This window comes from Stenella coeruleoalba (genome assembly GCF_951394435.1).
Source record: "Stenella coeruleoalba genome assembly, chromosome: 4".
Lineage (NCBI taxonomy): Eukaryota > Metazoa > Chordata > Mammalia > Artiodactyla > Delphinidae > Stenella > Stenella coeruleoalba.
Genome location: NC_137149.1, coordinates 141,981,574 through 142,002,632, shown reverse-complemented (window position 1 = coordinate 142,002,632; position 21,059 = coordinate 141,981,574). Strand labels below are relative to the sequence as shown.

Sequence of the window (21,059 nt, the reverse complement as noted above, 5' to 3'; positions counted from 1 at the left end):
GTTCAAAATGCTACGACAGCTGTAAGCATAGCAGTTGTTACTCGTTCTTCCCATCACCACCATTTTCTTCTTTTCTGGCTCTGATTTTCTTGATTCAGATCCCATCAGGATACCGGTCTGCCAGTCAAAATTAAAGAAACTCCAAAGTGCTTCTTTAATACCCCTCACAGATTTGTGACTTTCACAAAGAGTTTCTGAAGACTGGATGCTGCTCAGTCTTTTTCCTTTCAATGCTGGTGGCAGCAGAGCAGCAGGTAAAAGCCCTCTCTTAAGTTCAAGGCAAGTTCAGAACACGCACATAATCTATCTGAATACTGGCAGTTCCCAAGTAGTACACAACTGTGCTCTAAAACTTCGCGTTGCAAATCAGTCACCTAGAATACAGAACATATTCTCTCATAAGGAAAGGAGAGAGGAAGCGTGGCCCGGAGAACAGGGCGCTGCGAGCCAGCGGCACCCTGCCCGGCGGCACCCTGCCCAGCGGCACCCTGCCCGGCGGCCTTGGGGGCTGTGCACCGGCCCCGCTCTGCTGTCGCCACGGAAATTCAGACCAGCACGAACGCTAACAACAGAAAGCGGTGCTGGAACCATGCACACCAGCAATTTTGCACGGAAGCTGTGGGAGATGTTGTTTACTGTAGTCTGCCTGAAGTTGGGACAGAATTGAACAAACAAGAGGAATCTGGTGCTTTGGAAAGTGTGGAAGCGTCTAGTGAACTCTATTCTCCTCTAACAGAAGTAACTGAAATTTAGGAAGCTCTAGCAGAAAATCCAGGACTTGTCAACAAATCTCGTTATGCAGAGGGTTGGCTAATCAAGATGACACGGAGGAACCCTTCAGAACGAGATGAACGAATGAGTGAAGAAGCATATGAGAAATACTTAACATCTATTGAGGAGTGAAAATGGAACCCCTGAATAAACTACTTTGAAACAACTTAACCTAGCATAGTTATCTTAAGTTAGGGGTGGATAGATTTTTAAAAAGCAACTTTTGGCAAAAGAAACTACTTGCAACCATGTTTCCTGAAGAAAATACCCCTTAACTTCCTAATGACTTCAGGTAAACACTATGCATCTTTTTCACAGCACCCTATGATTTTCAGGCTAGTCTCCAGTTATAATATTTAGAATTCCTGAAATTATCTGTGGTAAAACTAGTTATAAAAATTATGTAATTCAAGGATAACATTGCCTTATATAATATTGTAATTTGCTTACAGTCACCCCTGGTTTGGGTCAAAATACTCAACGATCCTCCCGCTGGAAATGAGTGGCAGTGGAGGAAAGTTTGTTAGTTGTATAGTGTCCAATGAAGACCATTACTACCTTAATTTTGCAATATACTGTGTTTGCCGGTGTTCTTTTTAAACAGTGAAGCAACAGTCTTGCAGGAAAATAAACAGTTTAATAATAAAATATTCAACCTATTAAAAAAAAAAAGTAAGCATGGTATTTAGGTTCTGACGTCACCCTCCAAAATCAATTTAACACATAAATAAGATTTACATTACTCACAACATAAACAAGAGTAGAAAAGCAACAGTAGCACTGTGTGTCAAAATATATTTTTGTGAATTTTTTCAGGAACCTGAAAAAAGCAACAGAAAGAATAATAAGTAGTAGAAGTGGTAGAAAAAGAACTTTTATTGAACACTTACTATGTGTTGGACACTATGCAAAGCACTTTGAATTCACGATCTGATTTAATCCTCACAACAGTCCTAGGAGGAGGGTGTTGCTATAACGTCTGTTAGACATAACGGAATATTAGTCAAAGTGGGAAAAAAAAAGACACAGGACACCACATACTGTATGATTCTATTTCTACACAAGATCCAAAAAAGGAAGATTTATAAAGACGGTAGATTAATGGCTGCCTGGAGGTTGGGTTAACGGTAAAGTAGACATGAGGGGTCTTATGGGAGGTGTAAAAACACGTTCCAAAACCGATTTGGTGATGGTTACACCACTCAGAAAAGTTACCAAGCATCACTAAATTGTACACTTGAAATGAGGGAATTTTATGATATGCAAAAATATATCTCAAAGAAGCTATTATAAAAAAAAAAAAGATGGAGAAACATAGGCTTAAGTTTAAGGAATTTACCCAAGGTCACTACATAAGTTTCCTACTGCTGTAACAAATTACCACAAACTTAGTGGCTTAAAACAACACAAATTTATTATCTTACAGTTCTGGAGGCCAGAAGTCCAAAATGGGTCTCACTGGGCTAAAATCAAGGGGTCAGCAAGGCTGCATTCCCTCCGGGACAGAATCAGCTTCCTCACCCTTCTGGCTTCTAGAGGCCACTTGTGTCCCTCAGCTGGGGGCCTCTTCTTGCATTTCTCTGACCTCTCCTTCTGTCATGATAGCTCCTTCTCTGACCCTCCTGCCTCCCTCTTCTAAGGGCCTTTGTGATTGCACTGGGCCAACCCAGGCAACCCAGCAAATCTTCCCATCGTAAGATCTTTTCCTTAACCATAGCTGCAAAGTCCCTTTCCCCATATAAAGTAACATATTCACTGGTTCCAAGACTAGCATATGGACAACTGTGACGGCAAATTCTTCTCTCCACTGCAGTCACTTCTCTAGGCAGGTTTAAAACCAAATCCAAACCCAGGCATCTGAGTCCCTTGCTGGAGCACCATATTCCTACGCCCCACTGTACACAGTAGAAGCTGCCAGGCCCACAGCAAGAAGGCCCCAGGACAGCTCTGGAAATGTCTTCCCCAAATACCCTAGACACTGAGAAAGAAAGGATTCTGGGGTCTTAAAAACACATCTCACATTCCAGAGTTCTAGGGGCAGTCATCTCAAATTCAAAGTGGTTGGCAATTCATATGCATGGAAATACCTACACAAGACAAGAGCAATCTCCCACCTCCCTGCAGGACATAAATGAAAATGCTGCAGGATGTCCTTTAGGAAAATAAACTATCAGTTATTGTCTTTCTGCCTCTCTTGCTTTTTTTTTTTTTTTTTTAATAAACAACACAATTTTCAACATCCCAAGGCCTATTTGATTTTTGAGTGAGAGAGACAGTTTAAAAATTTGTATCCTAGTTCTGAGTGGAAGTGTACCTGAAGATATTAAAAAAACTGATGATTCAGTTCAACTATAAAACAATAGAGAGAGAAAAACAGAGGGATAAAAGCCAGCCTGCCCAAATGATCAGAAAAAATCCTTTGGTTCTGCTCCCTGAATATCACCTGCTTCAAAGGAAGACAATATACACAAAAGAGCAAAACAGTAAACCATTCCTTTTCTACAACAACCAAGGTATTAAGATGACTAACTTGAGTACTCTCATGGAGAGAGAAGAATGAAGGAAGTAGCAGGTAGGAAGAAACATACAGAGGTATCCCCAATACATTTAATTTTATTTTCTTTAGTAATAACTTCCTTATCATGATTAGTAGAACATTTTAAAAGTAGAATACTCATCTTGATACACCTTGATATATTATCACATTCTTTAATCAGTTGCCTGGCCAGACCTATCTCTACTCCTCTACTGCTGATTTTCTGAATTTTTTTTTTCAACATGGCTTTCCCAATTCCCTTTTTAACCTACAACCCAAACGTAGGGTTTCTTTCTAAGTGTAGGCACTGTCTCTTGTAAAACTGCTTCCTGAAAAAATTTACAGGATTATTGTGGAACACATATGTAACAATTTATATTGTAAGCCAGAAGTGTGCAAGTTGTAACACAAGGAACAGTTACTAACTGAAGAACACAAATGCTAGTGAGAAGAAACTTTATGAAGAAACTTGAACAAAACTGTACTTCTTATGGAAATTGATGAACTAGCTCGTTAAGTAGCACAAAAAGTACATCTGTACTAATTATTAAAACTTCTTTAAGGAGGCCCCCCTCTTACAGTTGTATTCCAAAGTTCACTTTAAGTCAGTTTTAGAATTCAGAATACGCTTTCTGATAAACACAGTGATCAACTGGTGATTTAACTCCAAATTAGCCTAGAGCAACTGATATAACCCAAAGAAGTTTTGAAATAGAAAACCCAAAAAACAGAAAATAATATAGTTGGAATGAACATTTTGAAACAAAACACCCGTTTTAAAAATAAAAGAGCAGTCAGTTATGTTTTACCTAAAACGCATTCATTCATTTAACATGTAATGTCAATACCTACATCTGCCAAGAATGAGGAAACATCAAAACAAATTATTGGGCTTCCCTGGTGGCGCAGTGGTTAGGTATCTGCCTGCCAGTGCAGGGGACATGGGTTCAAGCCCTGGTCCAGGAAGATCCCACAGGCGGAGGAGCAACTAAGCCCACGAGCCACAACTACTGAAGCCTGTGCACCCAGAGCCCGTACTCCGCAACAAGAGAAGCCACTGCGATGAGAAGCCCGCGCACTGCAACAAAGAGTAGCCGCCGCTCGTAGCAACTAGAGAAAGCCCGCGCGCATCAACGAAGACCCAACGCAGCAAAAAAAAAAAAAAAAACCTTCAGCATTTGCACAGTTTTCCAGAGGGGAAAGAAAGGAGGTGGGAAAAACACTGGGAATCAGAGTTTCCAAGATTGGGAGTTTAAATGCAAACTGCGTAGGGAGTGGGCTGCTGGGGGAGGCTCCAGGGTGGCGGGAACAAGGGGTTACTGGGCTGTATCACCAAGGAGTCGTTGCTATTTGAGTGTGTGTATATAAATACATATGTCTATATATGTGTCAATCATGAGAGAGTCATCTAAAAACTATGCAGATTTTAATTTTATGACATAACTAGAAGTCACTGGAATATTTATGGGATATACACCATTCACTCATAGCAACCAGCCTTTCTGGACCTTTCTGGCCACTGAAGTGTGAGTGTAACATTCTAAAATTGAAAACCACCTAAATATTCATCAGAAGCGAATACAGCAAATTATAAAGCATAAAGGAATACTACAATAACTGTTACAACTGGTGTATAGATTAATGTTTGCTGACATGGAAAGATGTTCATGGCATCTTTATCATCTAGATGATACAGTTAGTAACAGAATAGCAAGCATGAGTAGTTCTTTTATGTAAAATGCCTTTAAATTTCTGTGTAGAGATTTCTGAAAGGATGTTCAGAAAAATGTGAAGAGCAATGGGTCATTGGGTAATTTTTGCTTTTTCTTTTTGCCCTTTTGGGTAGTATTTTAGTTACCTAACAAGGAGAGAGTATCATTTTAATGGAATAATGTTACTTAAAAACATTTTAGAGTGATGAGAGTATATGCTTCTGTGAAGCTTAGCAATCTGGTAACAGTATCATTTCCTCACCCAGACCAAACAAACAACATTTAATAAGCTGGTTTTATTCTATAGCAACACGTTGGCCACCCAGAGAGAGATTACTAATACTCTTAACAGTTTCATTTGATACCTTTTTCTTAGAGATGAGAGAATAATTTCACCTCAGTGTTGACACCTAGAAAAACAATTTTCAGTAGTAAAAAGCCATTACTAAACATCAAACTATATACTTTACATAAATAATTTCTATGAAAAAGTAAACAACATACTATGTGAAAGATGAGAAAGCCTCTTCCACCCGTGAGTAACAAGCGGAATTCCTTCAGGTGACTCTTTTGGAATGTATTTAACCAGTATACTCTTAGCTCAACTAAATTAAAATCAGTCCCCTGAAAATTAATTATATACCAAAGTTTCATTACACAGTATGTTTAACCTTAAAAAATATATGCCTTTACTGAATAAGTAATGTTGATGGGTGAGTGTATCCTTTCTACCTCCACAGGGTGATAGCAAATTTCCCTAGAATAATAAGACGATGACCAGGGTTTCTTTTCAAAAGTTTTCTTTTAAAAACCATAATTATATTTCATAGTTCCTTGTTTATCTGTTTGAGGGACCAAACAGTCTTGTTAGTTGGTGCTAAAATGTATAGATAAGATGGTAGGATACTTATCGTTTGAAACAGATCGCACCGACATGAAGGGTATTTCAAGCATGCAGACACCCACATTTACTTAATAGGGACAAGCAGTAGATGAGTCATCTGATGGCGAGCCAATGAATAAATGAGTGCTGAGTTTAAACTGTTTGGTGTACAGTACAATCCTCGGGCAGGTCCCATTGAACAGCAGCACCAATGAAGAAGAGAAGCTGTAAACAACTTCCCCTTCGCCAGAAAACTCAGTAGGTTTGACTTGCATTCAACACAAACAAAAACTTCCTGAACGGTCAACAAGAAATGAAAGTAGCTGCAACCTGTCTACCTAGTTAGGCAACAGGATGTAGTGAGGGACTGCACTTGCATATCTTCCAGCTAGAGAACAACGAGAACAGTTAATTGAATGAATATGTAAACAGTCAGTTCGATCCAACAAATATTTACTAAGCACTTACTGTTTTCTTTGTCAGTGGGAAGTGCTTCAGACAATGCCAAGATAAAAGGCAAGATAGTCCCTGCCCTAAAGGAGCTTATATAATAGCGTGAAGGGGAAGAAAATTATGTATCATAATTAATAGACTATTTCCATAGGAAAGGTACAAACCGGCATAATTACCAGAGTATTTTCATAAGATACGTACAGACTGGTACAAGCTGGCACAAGGTACGAACAAGAGTTAAGCATTATGTGTTTTGGCGAGTGATTTGTCTGTTTAGGAGCTAAAAAGTATTATCATTAGGAAAGGTCTTCTAGGGGAAGTGGCATTTGATATAGGACTTAAGTCTGGATAACATCGTTAGTAGAACTACATTCTTCCAGAACCTCTTTTACAGAGCGCACCAGCTAGTAAGCATAGTGAGTCACAAAACTAACATGCACTCTGCTTTAGGTGGTTTCCAAACTGGACTGCTATTTATTAAAACCAAATTAAATAGATGATTAGTGCAGTTTAGATTAATTCTGGGTAATTGCTTTTCCTCAAATAATTAAGCATTAAACTCGTGTGGGCTCCATCATCCCTCCCCTCCTTTACCTAGATTATTAGAAACAGAATTCATCCTTCATATTCATTCACTCAACAAATACGCACTGGGGGTCTATTATGTGCTGGGCATTGTGTGCTAGGCATTGGCACCAAACAAGACAAAAGTGAAGTTTTCACCTGTCCCCTCTCACATCTGGCCTTTTTCCTGCAACAAAGAATTACAGCATTAGGGGGACCATCAGTGATCCTTCTGCCTAGAGGCTGGGCTATATCTTCATATGCCCAACAAAAAAGCTATTTATTTTTCCATCTAATTTATTATCTGCTTTATTACTAATGATAGGATGTAGGTTCAACTAAAGTTGAATCCCTGACATTCAGTTACAATATTCATTATTTTTAGTCCATCCTGACTTCTGGTATTCTATGTTAAAAGGAATCACATTAGTGCTTCTTCCAATGAACTACAAAGAAAAAAAAATGCTTATAAGGTTAATCAGAAATGTTACATTGAATTAAGCATCATGGGCCTCTCTCTAATACACGCAGAACAAAACACTGCAGTTACTAAAGTAGAACCTAAACTTTTAACCTACTAGAAAATCATCATCCTTTCTCTTCAGTATTCTCCAACTCAGTACCTTGTTTTTCACTCTAGGGCCCTTGTTGTGTTTTCTAATTACAGTGTAGAAGTCAAGAATTCAAACTCTGAGCCTTGTATCCAGGTTTAAATCTTGGCTCTCTATATTACTAGCTGCATGACATTGTATAAGTTACTTAACCTACGTGTGTCTCTTTCCTCATTTGTAAATTTGGGATAACATTACCCAATTTATGGGGTTGTTGTTAGGATTAGATGAATATATGTAATTTGGTTAGAACAGTGCCTGACACCTAAGAAACACTGTTACCTGTGACTATTATTGTAATTATTATTTATTTGCACAGTGTTTTTGTCTGTTTCCTTCCACAAAAACATAAGCTCACTGAGGGTAGGCAGCATGTCTCTCCGGTTCATCCACTATATATCTGGTGCACAGTACATGCCTATGACAGGATGTGCTCAATAAAAGTCAGTGAATGAATAATCTCATTCCCTTCCAAAATCTACTTGATTTTTTTTTTACAGGCACTTCCTCCAATACCACCAGTATTTCCTATGTAACCATCTCCAGTTTAGACAGACTGTACCAAATTCCCTTATTAGAGCTTTTATCAGTAAGTTCTATGTTAACATTTTAACTATTCTAGAGGGTTAGCTACGAATACTGTCAAGTCTTCACATTTATCTTAATTTATAGCATGAGCCCTCTGTGAGATGATGTCTAAGTGGCGTGCCTTATCTCTGCTCATTATAGAAATGAGAGACATTTCCATCTGACTTGTAACGTGGGAAAGAATAATGGAAAGAAAAATCAGTGGGACAAGCGTTGGGCCGACACAACTTTAGGAAGAGCAAACCAAACTCCAACCAACAGTCAGTTAGTCCCACTATGGGCAGGAGGTGGGTAAGTGGGGTGAAGGGAAGGAAGATTCTTTTGGAGATGGCAAATCAGTTGATACTCAGTTGTTACCAAGAGTTTTACGCTGCCACATGGAGGGGATTGGCTGAGTGACAGAGTCCATGGTGGTGTAGGTGTTTGCTCTCCACAATTAAGTCCACTGCATACTTACTTTTCCTGTTCATTCCTTTCAGAGGAGGGGCCATTATGCCTGTGCTATTGACTAAAGGTTTGTTGACTCAAGGTGGGAGGTTGTCTGGGTCCAATGGCCAAGAAGGGCTGATAGTGAGAACTACCTGCAGCATCTGATACAACACACACACAGGACACACCTTTCTAAAGTTTCAACTTCATACCACTTCTAAACAATCGGGAAGCGGGGGGCAGACAACCAGCGTCCCCAACATAGCAAGTATAAAAATACTAGGGTCAGAAGCAATGTAAATCTGATTCTTTGAAAAAGCTTTCAAATTTTCTCTTGGCTCTGACCTAGAATCAAGCCGTGATGAAGTGAGGATACAGTAATTACTTATTCCACAATGAAACATTTTGTTTTGAGTTGATTCATTCACTTGGCAGTTGTTCTCCATCTTTTTTTTTCTGCCTGATGTGCATGAGAGGATATACACTGTTCTTTTCTTAACAGCAGGTGAATCACTGACTTAATTTCCAAAGGTATTTTGGAGGTTTTAATCCTGTCCCAACCTTTTCCCATTTTTTTTCATATTTCTTACCTCATGTTCCTGCCCTTTTCAAAAAATACAAATATACAAACAGCTCATGCAGCCCTATGTCAAAAAAAACCAAACAAACCAAACAACCCAATCAAAAAATGGGAAGAAGATCTAAATAGACATGTCTCCAAAGAAGACATACATATGGCCAAAAAGCACATGAAAAGATGTTCATCATTGCTAATTATTAGAGAAATGCAAATCAAAACTACAATGAGGTATCACCTCACACCAGTCAGAATGGCCATCATCAAAAAATCTACAATCAATAAATGCTGGAGAGGGTGTGGAGAAAAGGGAACCCTCCTACACTGCTGGTGGGAATGTAAATTGGTACAGCCACTATGGAGAACAGTACAGAGGTTCCTTAAAAAACTAAAAATAGAGCTAACATATGATCCAGCAATCCCACTCCTGGGCATATATCTGGAATAAACCATAATCCAAAAAGATACAAGCACCCCAATGTTCACTGCAGCACTATTCACAATAGCCAAGACATGGAAGCAACCTAAATGTCCATCGAGAGAGGAGTGGATAAAGGAGATGTGGTGCATATGTACAATGGTATATCACTCAGTCATAAAGAAGAATGAAATAATGCTATTTGCAGCAACATGGATGGACCTAGAGATTATCATACTAAGTAAGTCAGACAGAGAAAGACAAATATCATATGATATCATTCATGTGTAGAATCTAATTTAAAAAAATGATGATACAAATGAACTTATTTATACAAGAGAAACAGACTTACAGATATGGAAAACAAACTTACGGTTACCAAAGGGGAAACGTGGGGGCGAGGGGAGGGGATAAATCAGGAGCTTGGGATGAATAGACACACACTACCATATATAAGATAGATAACCAACAAGGACATACTGTATAGCAGAGGAAATTCTACTCAATATTCTCTGATAACCTATATGAGAAAAAATCTAAAAAAGAATGAATATATGTATATGTATAACTGAATCACTTCGCGGTACACCTGAGACTAACACAACATTGTAAATCAACTATACTTCAATAAAATTAAAAAAAGGAAAAAGAAGGAAAAAAAAAGAAAGGCTAGTTTTTTTCCACTGATGTGAACTTCCAGGTCTTTGCACAATGACTGTAAAGAGCTCTAAAAAATCCAACCATACTGGATTGTTTAATGCATTGATACTGTCTTCATCTGTGTACATATATGATTACATCTGTTATAAAGTTAAAGAAAATTTTTCAGAAAAAAAAGATATGGTACATATATACAATGGAATATTAGCCATAAAAAGGAATGAAATCATGCCATTTGAAGCAACATGGATGGACCTAGAGATTATCATGTTAAGTGAAGTAAGTCAGAAAGAGAAAGACAAATATCATATATCACATATACGGAACATAAAATACAACACAAATGAACATATTCCATGAAACAGAAACAGATTCACGGACACAGAAAACAGACTTGTGGTTGGCAAGGGGGCAAGGGGGCAAGGGGGTGGGGAGGGATGGACTGAGAGTTTGGGATTAGCAGACGCAAACTATTACATACAGGATGGATAAACATCAAGGTCTTACTGTGTAGCACAGAGAACTATATTCAATATCCTGCAATAAACCATAATGGAAATGAACATGAAAAAGAATGTGTGTGTGTATATATAAATCACTTTGCTATACAGCAGAAATTAACATTGTAAATCAACTATACTTCATAAAATTAAAAAGAATATATATATATATATATATATATATATATATATATATATATAAAACCACAAATAAAGCCCATTTTACAGATGGGGAAACAGACTCAGAAAAGTTAAGGAAACTTTCCTAGGGCCCTACAGTCAGTAAATGGCAGAGCTTGGATCTAAATCCAGTCCGTCTGGCACTGGAGTTTACGCTCTGAAGTACTTTCTAACCTGTTCGTGATCTTTTTCTCTGCTGGGATGAATTCTCGTACTTCGGATCTCAGCATAAATGTCACCTCGACAGAATGGCCATCTCTGATTCCCTAATCAAAAGTAGCCATCCAGTCCCTTGCTGTTATATCACCCTCTCCTTAGCCATAAAACAGTGCCTGTCACAGAGCAGCACAATAAATATTTGCTGAATGAACAAGGATTAAGAAAAGTTTGTTACAATTACTAGAATTTTGGAGCCGTAAGGTACCTTTGAAATAATATATTTCAACTTCCTCTTTTACATCTGAGGAGAGCTATTAAAGAGACACAGTGAATTGCCTAAAGAAATGAGGCATGCAGGGGTAAAGCAAGGACTTGAGTGTGGTGCTCTTAACAACCAGTTCTGTGTTAATCTTACTATTTGGCTTCCAAATTTAAGAGACTTTTGATAGCATATCTGTGATGATAGAAGCCATGTTTTATGCTTAATTAAGGGAAAGACTCAAGAAACTAAAACCCATGGATACAGAAAAACTGCTCATTTTATGTGTAGGTTTATGTCTTTGAGTGAGTGAAACTGATTAACATAAATGACTGAATAACTACAATGGTATTTTATCGCTCTTTGAAGTTATTGCCAAGAGAAAAGTTGCTAACGTTGCAAAACCATAACTTTGTTCCTCTACTTTAATATTTACTTAAAATAAATGCCAGTCTTCACACTCCCAGTCCACCCCATGTCCCTGTCGTCCAGCTTGTACGTACAGCTAAGCAAAACTCAAGCTAAACATTGCAGACTAGGCTTCGCATGTCCAGGACTATCAGTGTATTCCTCTAACTTAATCTGACCCCGCCACGTCTCAGGGTGCACGTGAATTCTCCTAATAAGAAAAGTACTACTGCTGCCTTTAATTTCTTTGGGCAAAGCTGTTTTCATAGAGAACTAGAGTGAGTACCCGACTGACCACATAGCATAAAGAAGGGTGACGTCAAGGCAGAGCTGAAGATGAACTGCTATTTGAGCCATCTTGGTTTTTATAAAATGTGAAACAGGGCCATTATTTCCACTAAATGGATAAAGATAGATAGCCTATGGCTGATGAGTTTTTACAAAACAATGAAAATGTTTGAGATCTCAGGATTCCAAAATCCAAAAAGAAAACTCGACAAAATATATTAATTATTCAATTACAGCTCAACAGAAATCAATTTTAAAAATAAATTATAACGTTACGGGTTGTGGGTACATTTTAACATGTTTGATGTGATGCAGTGCGAGGCTGTCAAAAGAAGAGAGTTTAAAAAACCTAGGAAATTCTTCGAAAACAAAAAACGCCTAGAAAAGCAATACACTGAAATAAATGCAAGGAATATTTGCCATCTATGTTTAAAAGTACATCTACAAGCAAGATTAATCCCCTAGATTAATCCATGCACAAGGAAGTTACATTGATCTATATTAGAAATGAATACCATAATTATATCTAGGAAATAATAGTGCCTAACCTTTTACATGTCCCTGGACGTCTTTCTTCCAAGACATACACTTGTTTCCTATTTTAAGGACAAATCCGTGGCCGCAATACTGTCAACTGAGTTGAAGCCCCATGATGGGGAAATTTACAAACTGCGGTGAATCTGCTTTTCTAGAAAATCACTAAACTGTAATCATATATAATATTAATATGTCCCAGGAACTATTCTAAGCTTCATATATATTATATAAATATACATATACTGATATATAGCTATATATACACTTACATATATATATATTCATATATACTAACAACCACTATATAAGATAGCTAATATTATTATCTCTCTTTTGTAACTGAAGAAATGAGAGGTTAAATAATTTGTCCAAGATCCTACTCTTAGAAAGTAATGAAGCCAAGTTTAAACCAAGGCAGTCTGGCTACGCCGTCTTTCGATACCAAATTATATAAAACCTGAACCATGTCTCATTTCATTTTGATTTATCACAGAATTGTTCCCATGACCCACCAAGGTAATTCTCTAGGCTCATCGGGGGGGCAAATTTTTCCTTATTAGCCACATTAAGGAGAAGGAGATACCATATGATCAGTCTGCCTTTTAATAGTCTATTAGTCTTTAATTATGAATGGAGGGGGGGGGTCTCAGTTTTTTCTAATTGTAACAGTTAAATCTTTAAAAACCAAAGGGATATGACCTTCTACCTGAGCCCAGTCTAACACAAAAACATTCCAATCAACTGTGTATATAGCAAACATACTATTCGATCACAGATTCTATAGAACTCATTAAAAACTAAGTCCTCCATCATTTACATTCTATTGATACTTCAGGAACAAACCTACGTGCATTTTTCCCCTTTTGTTATCTAATAGAAAATTTAGAGGAGGCATGACAAATTTAACAAAGACTGTATGTGATGGTATAAAATTGAGAACTTCCAAGTTCTCAAGTTTAAAAACTGAGTCAGGGGCTTCCCTGGTGGCACAGTGGTTGAGAGTCCGCCTGCCGATGCAGGGGACACGGGTTCGTGCCCTGGTCTGGGAAGATCCCACATGCCGTGGAGCGGCTGGGCCCGTGAGCCATGGCCACTGAGCCTGCACGTCCGGAGGCTGTGCTCCGCAACGGGAGAGGCCACACCAGTGAGAGGCCCGTGTACCACAAAAAAAAAAAAAAAAAAAACGGAGTCAGTCGTTATTTATATTAATACATCTTAAAATGACTACTCATTCTAGAAACAGAGGGTTTTTCCCCTAATCCCAGAGGTAGTTATTTTTTCCCCATGTAACATTATGCCTCTCATGTTTTCTTAATGAGTGTTATTCAGATGACTGTTCTTTTGGAAACAGTATAAAGTGTCATTATGTGCCTGCAATTAATGATTAAAAAAATCTCTATATCTACAAATCCAGGATACTTTTCTCAGTCCTCTTTCTCCTTGATCCCTCTCTACAGTTCACGCTTTCTTGAAATTCCATTTTCTTTGGCTTTGGTGATGCTACACTAGCTTATATTCCTCTGATCTCTCCAAATGTTTTTTCTCATTACTTAGTATAGACATTTCCCAGATGCCACTGTTCTTGGAGAGTTTGTTCATTTTGTCTTCAAGAAGTAAATTAGAATGAATGACTTTCAAACTCTAGCTCAGCCAGATTTTTCTCTAATCTAGTTACAGTTGCCTAGCTGTAGATCCCTGATGGACAATTCTTAGGAAGTAGCAGGACAACAAGTGAGGTTACACAAGAAATTAGGGACCAAGTCATTATAAGGCTTTGAATATCATGGTGGAGAAAAGAAATATCCCTGAATGAAAGTCTTGGAAACAAGAGAGAAGATCTGATTTATATTTTAAATAAGTAATCTAGCAACAGTGTGGATCTGAAGTACTTGAGAGCAAAAAGGAAAACCAGTTAAGAAGTTACCAAAATCAGCCAAAGAGGAAATGAAGAGAACTTGGGGGATGCTGAGTACATTAAAAGGGAGGGAGAACTATACATCAGCTAAATTTGAATGAGTCACAAGCCACTTCCCTGGCATACACACTCATAATCACATGATTGGGATCTCTACTATAAACCCCACTGCAACACTGATCTCAACTGTAATTCAGTAATTATTTAAGGAATCTCCCTGTTCCCCCAACAAGTATGAGCTCCCTGAGGGTCTGAACGATGTTGTTTGGCCAAGAGCTGGCACACTGTCTGCTGGCATACAGTATGTACTCAAAAAATACCTGCTAAATGAATAAATTTGCCAAATAAATTAAAGTTCTAGAAAACTAAAGTCACAACAAAATCAATGCAGAAAACAAATTCACGGAGCAACTAGTAGCAAATAGAAGGTTAGAAAAATTAAATGACTTGCTTCAAGTCGCAAAGCTAGTTAATAACAGAGGGGGGAGTAGAATTCTGCTCCTCCAGGACTAGAGGAAAATAAAAGAAACGGCACATGTAGAAGGCAGATATGGGGGTGTAAGATAATTCTGGAGATTATTACATAAGTGTACATACACGCCCACATGTCATGTTGAGAATATAAACTTGTCCCTGGATTTTGTCAACAGTGAGGTAACATGCCTCAATGTATAAATCTATATATTTTTGCACGTATGCCTAAATTTGCTGCTTGTCATTATTGGATGATGATGCCAAAAAGTTTAAAAGGTCAATAGCTATTTTTAAGATTACCCTTGAACAAGACATATGGCACTAGTTTTTACTTGAAATCTTATAGGCAGCAGCCATTACATTAGTAGTTTGACCTTGCTTTCACTTGAATTTTCTTTTAGAGGTATGAAATGAGAAAGCAGAATTATTAGAGTCTGCGTTTGTTTTCTTCCTCCCGAAGAGAAGAATATTCATTTTAAATTCTTTCTTCAATTTTTTAAAGTTACATTTAAAAACTAACTATACACGTATGGACGTCAAGGCAAAGAATACAATGAAGGTTATTAATCCCGCACGTAACCCATGACTCCTGAGATAAAGCACAGTGCAGTACATAACAACTTCTGTAGCTGAGAAAATATGTGATGTAGTGGAAAACCCAGCAGGCCAGGAATCAGAAGACATCCTATTCTTAGTCTTCCTGCCTACAAGTTATATAACTTGAAGCCAATCATTGACACCCAGCCACCAGCCACCTGATGGAGCCTCAAGTCAGCCTTTGTGAAATAAAATCAACCGGCCTTCTCTCTTCCTAATACTCATACAAGGAATAAGCACGATCGTGCATGTAGAAGTCCTCTGAAGTTATTTTTGAAGGGAAACAGGCAATTTCATTTTTTAGATCAGTATTTAACAGAGTAGTGTTGATGACTTCAACACTACTCTGAACATTTCTGAACATTTCTGAACATTTCTCTTTAAGAAATAACTGACTGACTTAAAGGACTTGAATTTACCCTGGACCATATATTTTCCCAGCTGATCGTTAACGGTCAGGCAGACATTATTGCTTATTTACTGCATTCCCACAGAGACGGAAGGGACTCAAGGTACTATTTTTAAAAGGACGAGACATAGCGAGAGAGAGGCATGGACACATATACACTACCAAACTTAAGGTAGATAGCTTAAGGAAGCAGCCGCATAGCACAGGGAGATCAGCTCGGTGCTTTGTGACCGCCTGGAGGAGTGGGATAGGCAGGGTGGGAGGGAGGGAGACGCAAGAGGGAAGAGATATGGGAACATATGTATATATATATAACTGATTCATTTTGTTGTAAAACAGAAACTAACACACCATTGTAAAGCAATTATACTCCAATAAAGATGTTAAAAAAAAAAAAAAGGATGAGAAATTTTTTTGCTCTGGCTCCAATCAGTAATGTTTAACTACTGAGACTGGTTATTCTCTAAAGAGGTATATTCCAGAGAAGGGTTCACACATTTTAGAAACACTGCATCACACTGATGGGGTAAGAGACCCACAAGCCATCTACTTTACCCTTTTTCTCACATCAGCACTGACCTTAAATGTATTGACCTAAGAGTACTAGGGGGGAAAAAAAAATTTCTGCTCCTTGCAATATAAAAGTAAATTCTTATTTCACATAAGAAAAGATGTAAATTACCCTGGACATTTTTCAGTACTATTGGTTGTTTATCTCATATACTACAAACAAGCAATCTATTTCTATCTTTGCAACCACTTGCAGATCTAAGGTTAGTACATGGCCATCTCTTGAGTGAGACCAAGGTCAAAAGGCACCCTTTCTAATTGCTTACGTTTAAAAAAATCAAGGCTTGACCCATCATTATTACCATTAACCAGAGTAATAAACTTTACTCTACCTTCACACAGAATATTGGGAGGAACACTATGTATGGGTCATATAAAATTATACACCATCATTGTTCCTGGAAAAACGTAAGAGAACAGCTAACAGAATTTGTAGTATCATCTTCAACATGTATATTTGATTTCTTATGATTCAAACTCATGTTCTTAGCTGATAATAAAGGGAATAACAGACTTGCCCTTACTATTAGATTTAATTATATGTAGTTGCAATATTTGGCCATTTTGAACTAGAAAAATGGCAGTTTTATATGGTTCGACCTATACTTCTATTCAGCTGAGCAAGGGACAATGATAATGTAGAAATCTTTCTGCACCAATGTGGTTTCTTTCTCTCTGAAAAGCAATTGATTATTCTCTTGCCTAGTTCAGAGTTTCAAATGGAAAAAACCAAAATAAATTTCAGTTCTATTTTAGCTTCTGTAATCCTAAAGATCGATACTTTGCACACTTCAGCTTTTTATCCATAAAAGTATGAGAGTACCAACTATGCTTCTGGATTCACCCTGAGAAATACATAATTGAGGAATATACTTTTTGTACACACACAGAATTTAATATACAAGTCTGTCATCTTCTATACAAAAAAATCTTGGCTATGATCAAACAAAAAAGATGTAAAACTAAAGGATTTAAATGACATGAGAAACATTATAATTTAATGTTTTGTACAAAAAAAGGATCAAAAAGGTATATAAAATGTAAAACATAAAATTTACAAAAGAACATAAAAAGAAAGCTGAAAGGAATAGACAAAACATTTTCAGTTAGTAATTCTGATATTACCTAGGATTACTGGATGATTTTTCACCGTATACTTGACAACTTTACATGTTTTTTTCAAACGTCTACAATTTTAGGGAAAAAATTTGTAAGTAAAAATTGGACTAAATGGGGAGATATGTCATTTTACTAAATGAATGACTCAATATTAAATATTTCAAACTCTACCTGATTAAAATTAAAACTCAATGGGAATTTTTCAATCTAGAAAAATATTCTTATGTTCTGGGAGAATATATGCACATAATTATCCAGGAAAATCCTGAAAAAGAAGAATTAAGTGGAAGAATACCACTCATGACATTAAAATAGAAAGGGTATGATACTAACACCAGAGAGGCAGGTATATTCATGTAGGGGAAGAGAGCCCAGATAAGGCCAAAATATATCTAAAAATTTGATATAGTAATGACAAAAGTGACTTCTGAATCACTTGGCAAAGTATGAATTACTCTCTAGGTGTTTGGTTAGCAGGCTAATTATTTCAGTGAAAAATTACATTTTTTAAAAAATTACATTCTTAAAGCATACCTTATTCCAAAGTAAATTTCACTAGAATTCAGTAACTAAATATTTTAAAAATTATAAATATGCTATGATAAAATATAGGAGAATAATTAATAACTTTTAGATTCCCATATACCTTTTCTAATATTCACGTATACTCAAGATTTAATTATCAAAATATGAAACTGCAAAAATATTGAGACAATATAAGTAAATATTCTTACAACCTTGAAGTAGAAGGTCTTTTATGGATAACATCAAACACAAACAACACAAACTGATATACAGGATTAATAAAAATTTTAAACTTCTTTATGGCAAAAAGAATTATGAGGTTTAAATGTGAATTATATATAAGCTGTGAGTATTTCTAATATATAACAGTAGATTAATAGTTGTACTACAAAAGGAACTCTTACAAATTGATTACCAAAAAAAAAAACAAAAACAAAACCCACCAGCTTAGAAAGACTGAAAAAAGTAAAAAGGCAATTTACAAAAGAAAAACTATATGGGAAAACAGGTTTTTAAATATTTTGAACCTCACAATAATCAAATAAGCAACATTTTTTAACAAGAAATAATATTCAATTATATTGGCAAATATGAAAAATAATAACATCAGTATTGGAGAAGGTGTGGGAAAGGGGAGACATTCAGAGATGGACGCTCCAGCATGAACTGGTACAACCTCTCGATGAAGAAAAAATTTGATGCTACAAATATCCTTTGACTAGTCCAGTCTACTTCTAAAAGTACATCCAAAGAAAATAATCAGTGATGTGTAAAAAATGTATGTTCAGTAATAGTCTCTGCAATGCTGTTTATAGGGGAAACAGTTACTGAGTGGTGATTAAGAGCTTGGAGCTGAGGAACTAGGCTGTCTGGATTCAGATTCCTGATGCTAACCTCTTCCTACCACGTGACCTGCAGCAAGTTTAACTTTCTGTGCTTCAAGTTCTTCATGAGTAAAGTTCAGACAATAATAGTATTTGCCTCACAGGGTTTTAAGGATAAAATTGGCAAATAAATGAAAAGCACCCAGAACATTGCAAGGAACTTAGTAAGCACTCAATAAATGTTACCTATTATCATTGCTGAGAAAAAAATTGTGAAATGCCATTTATAGGGATGGCTTAAGTGAAGGATATTGATCAAAAGATCAGAACACTATGAGGTCATTAGAAATGACGAGGTAAAATTATAAGCATGGAAAAATGCCACCGTAGATGACATTAAGTTTTTAAATAAGGGTTACAAAGCAGGAATACTTTACTACCTCATCTTTAATCGAACAGATATAAATATATATGTGAGCATTCAGAGAAAAGAATACGGAAGCACATAAGCCGAAGTACAAACAATGACTGCATGTGGGTGTAGAATTACGGATGATTTTCATTTTCATCCTTATACTTGTGGTTTTTTGGTACGAAAAAACCTTTTCTTTTTAAATTAATGTTATTTTTATAATAAAAAATAAACTTATACCCATTTTGAAAACAAGGCAACTGGAAAGTCAATTAACACAATTAGAAGTGATGGGTGATTGATAACGCAGAAGTACAGGCAATGAAGTAACCACGGGAAAGGGCTGGTCCGGGTTTCAGCAGAGAAAGACCAAACTTTCCACTCACCCATTCTTTAATTGCCAAAAACATGTTTATGGAGGATGACGATAATATATACAATTGTGCTAAAAATTACTTGAACAACTTGCAGTTTATAAATAGATATGTCAACAGGTTATAAATATATAAGTATGTGAGACTAGGGCTTGGGCTTAATTTTTTTAAAAGATCAACCATCTACATTTTTCAATCCAAATGACCAATTTCCCAAAAGTAACGTTTGGGCTACAAACCAAACAAAGCTTCTTAGTAGCAGTTAGCAGGTAAGATGACAGCAACATTGTAGGCTTATCTGGTTACACATCCTGTTTATGTCTACAAATTTAGCTGATCTCATCTAATATTAACTGATGTCCAAATACCTAATTATACACACACACACACACACACACAGATCATGTAACCACAGGTTATAAGTCAGTGACTTGGTACCATTAACTTACTGTATTATTTTGTTTTCAACGTTTGAAAGAGGCCAATAGCAGCTTTAAAACCATTTTTATGGTATCTCTAAGCAAAAACATAATATTTCCGATAGAAGCACATGGGGAAGGCCTTATCATTCAAAATCTAAAATTGATTGATCTCTTTAAGCTTCAGAAATACCCATATTACTGATTACCTTATTAACACTGAAACATCTGTTTTAAGGGATAGGATTAACTTCCTGATCTATAGACAAAAGGCAAAGGAAGCATAGGGATGAAGCAGAGTTTGATCAAAATGGCTTACTCATCCGTAGCAATTAGCAGATTTGTTTTAATTACTGGATATTAAATTTTGATGTTACTGATATTATTAAATGATGGAAACTGAGTCTACACAATGAGTTTAATGCAGAGTGTCAAGAATATTAAACAACCAAAAAAAAAAAAAACTCAGCTAAAGCATCATTAGGGGGTCTTTGGTCTCTTCATCAATGTCTATTTAACAAATAGATTTTTAAATTAATAATAAGAGTAAATACAAATATTTAGCTTTTTCTAACATCATTCTCAGCTTTGAATACTTTTTCTCAAAGGAAACTTCAAACTCAAAGGACTCCTATAATAATACCGGGGAGGTAAAATGTTTACAGTGAAGTTGCTGTTTATGAGGAAATTAGGTTCCAAAGTCAGCATGTAAAAAAAAAAAATCATGCATAGCCAACATTATTCTTTAAAGTTCTTAAAGTACAACACTCTCACCATAACTTAAGAAACTAGATTTCTTCCTGTATTGGAGCAGCCTGCTGAGCCCTTAGGTGCACAGGGCCTTAGAGCAGATGCTCAAAAAACAGAAACAAAAACCAGAGACTGCGG

At 36.6% G+C, this 21,059-nt stretch overlaps 1 protein-coding gene across 4 annotated transcripts in view; it reads right to left on the bottom strand.

Annotated features, from left to right (window-relative positions):
- FAM13A (family with sequence similarity 13 member A) overlaps nt 1-21,059 on the bottom strand; it is a 356,108-nt gene that overhangs the window by 249,057 nt on the left and 85,992 nt on the right. The window contains exon 1 of one of the 4 annotated variants that reach the window (XM_079920403.1): nt 1,519-1,620. The exons of the other annotated variants lie outside the window; for them this stretch is intronic. Within the exon in view, the coding sequence (XP_079776529.1) occupies nt 1,519-1,523 (5 nt within the window). The 5' untranslated portion in view covers nt 1,524-1,620. Of the gene's footprint in view, nt 1-1,518; nt 1,621-21,059 lie in introns of those variants that run through there. 4 annotated transcript variants of the gene reach the window in all.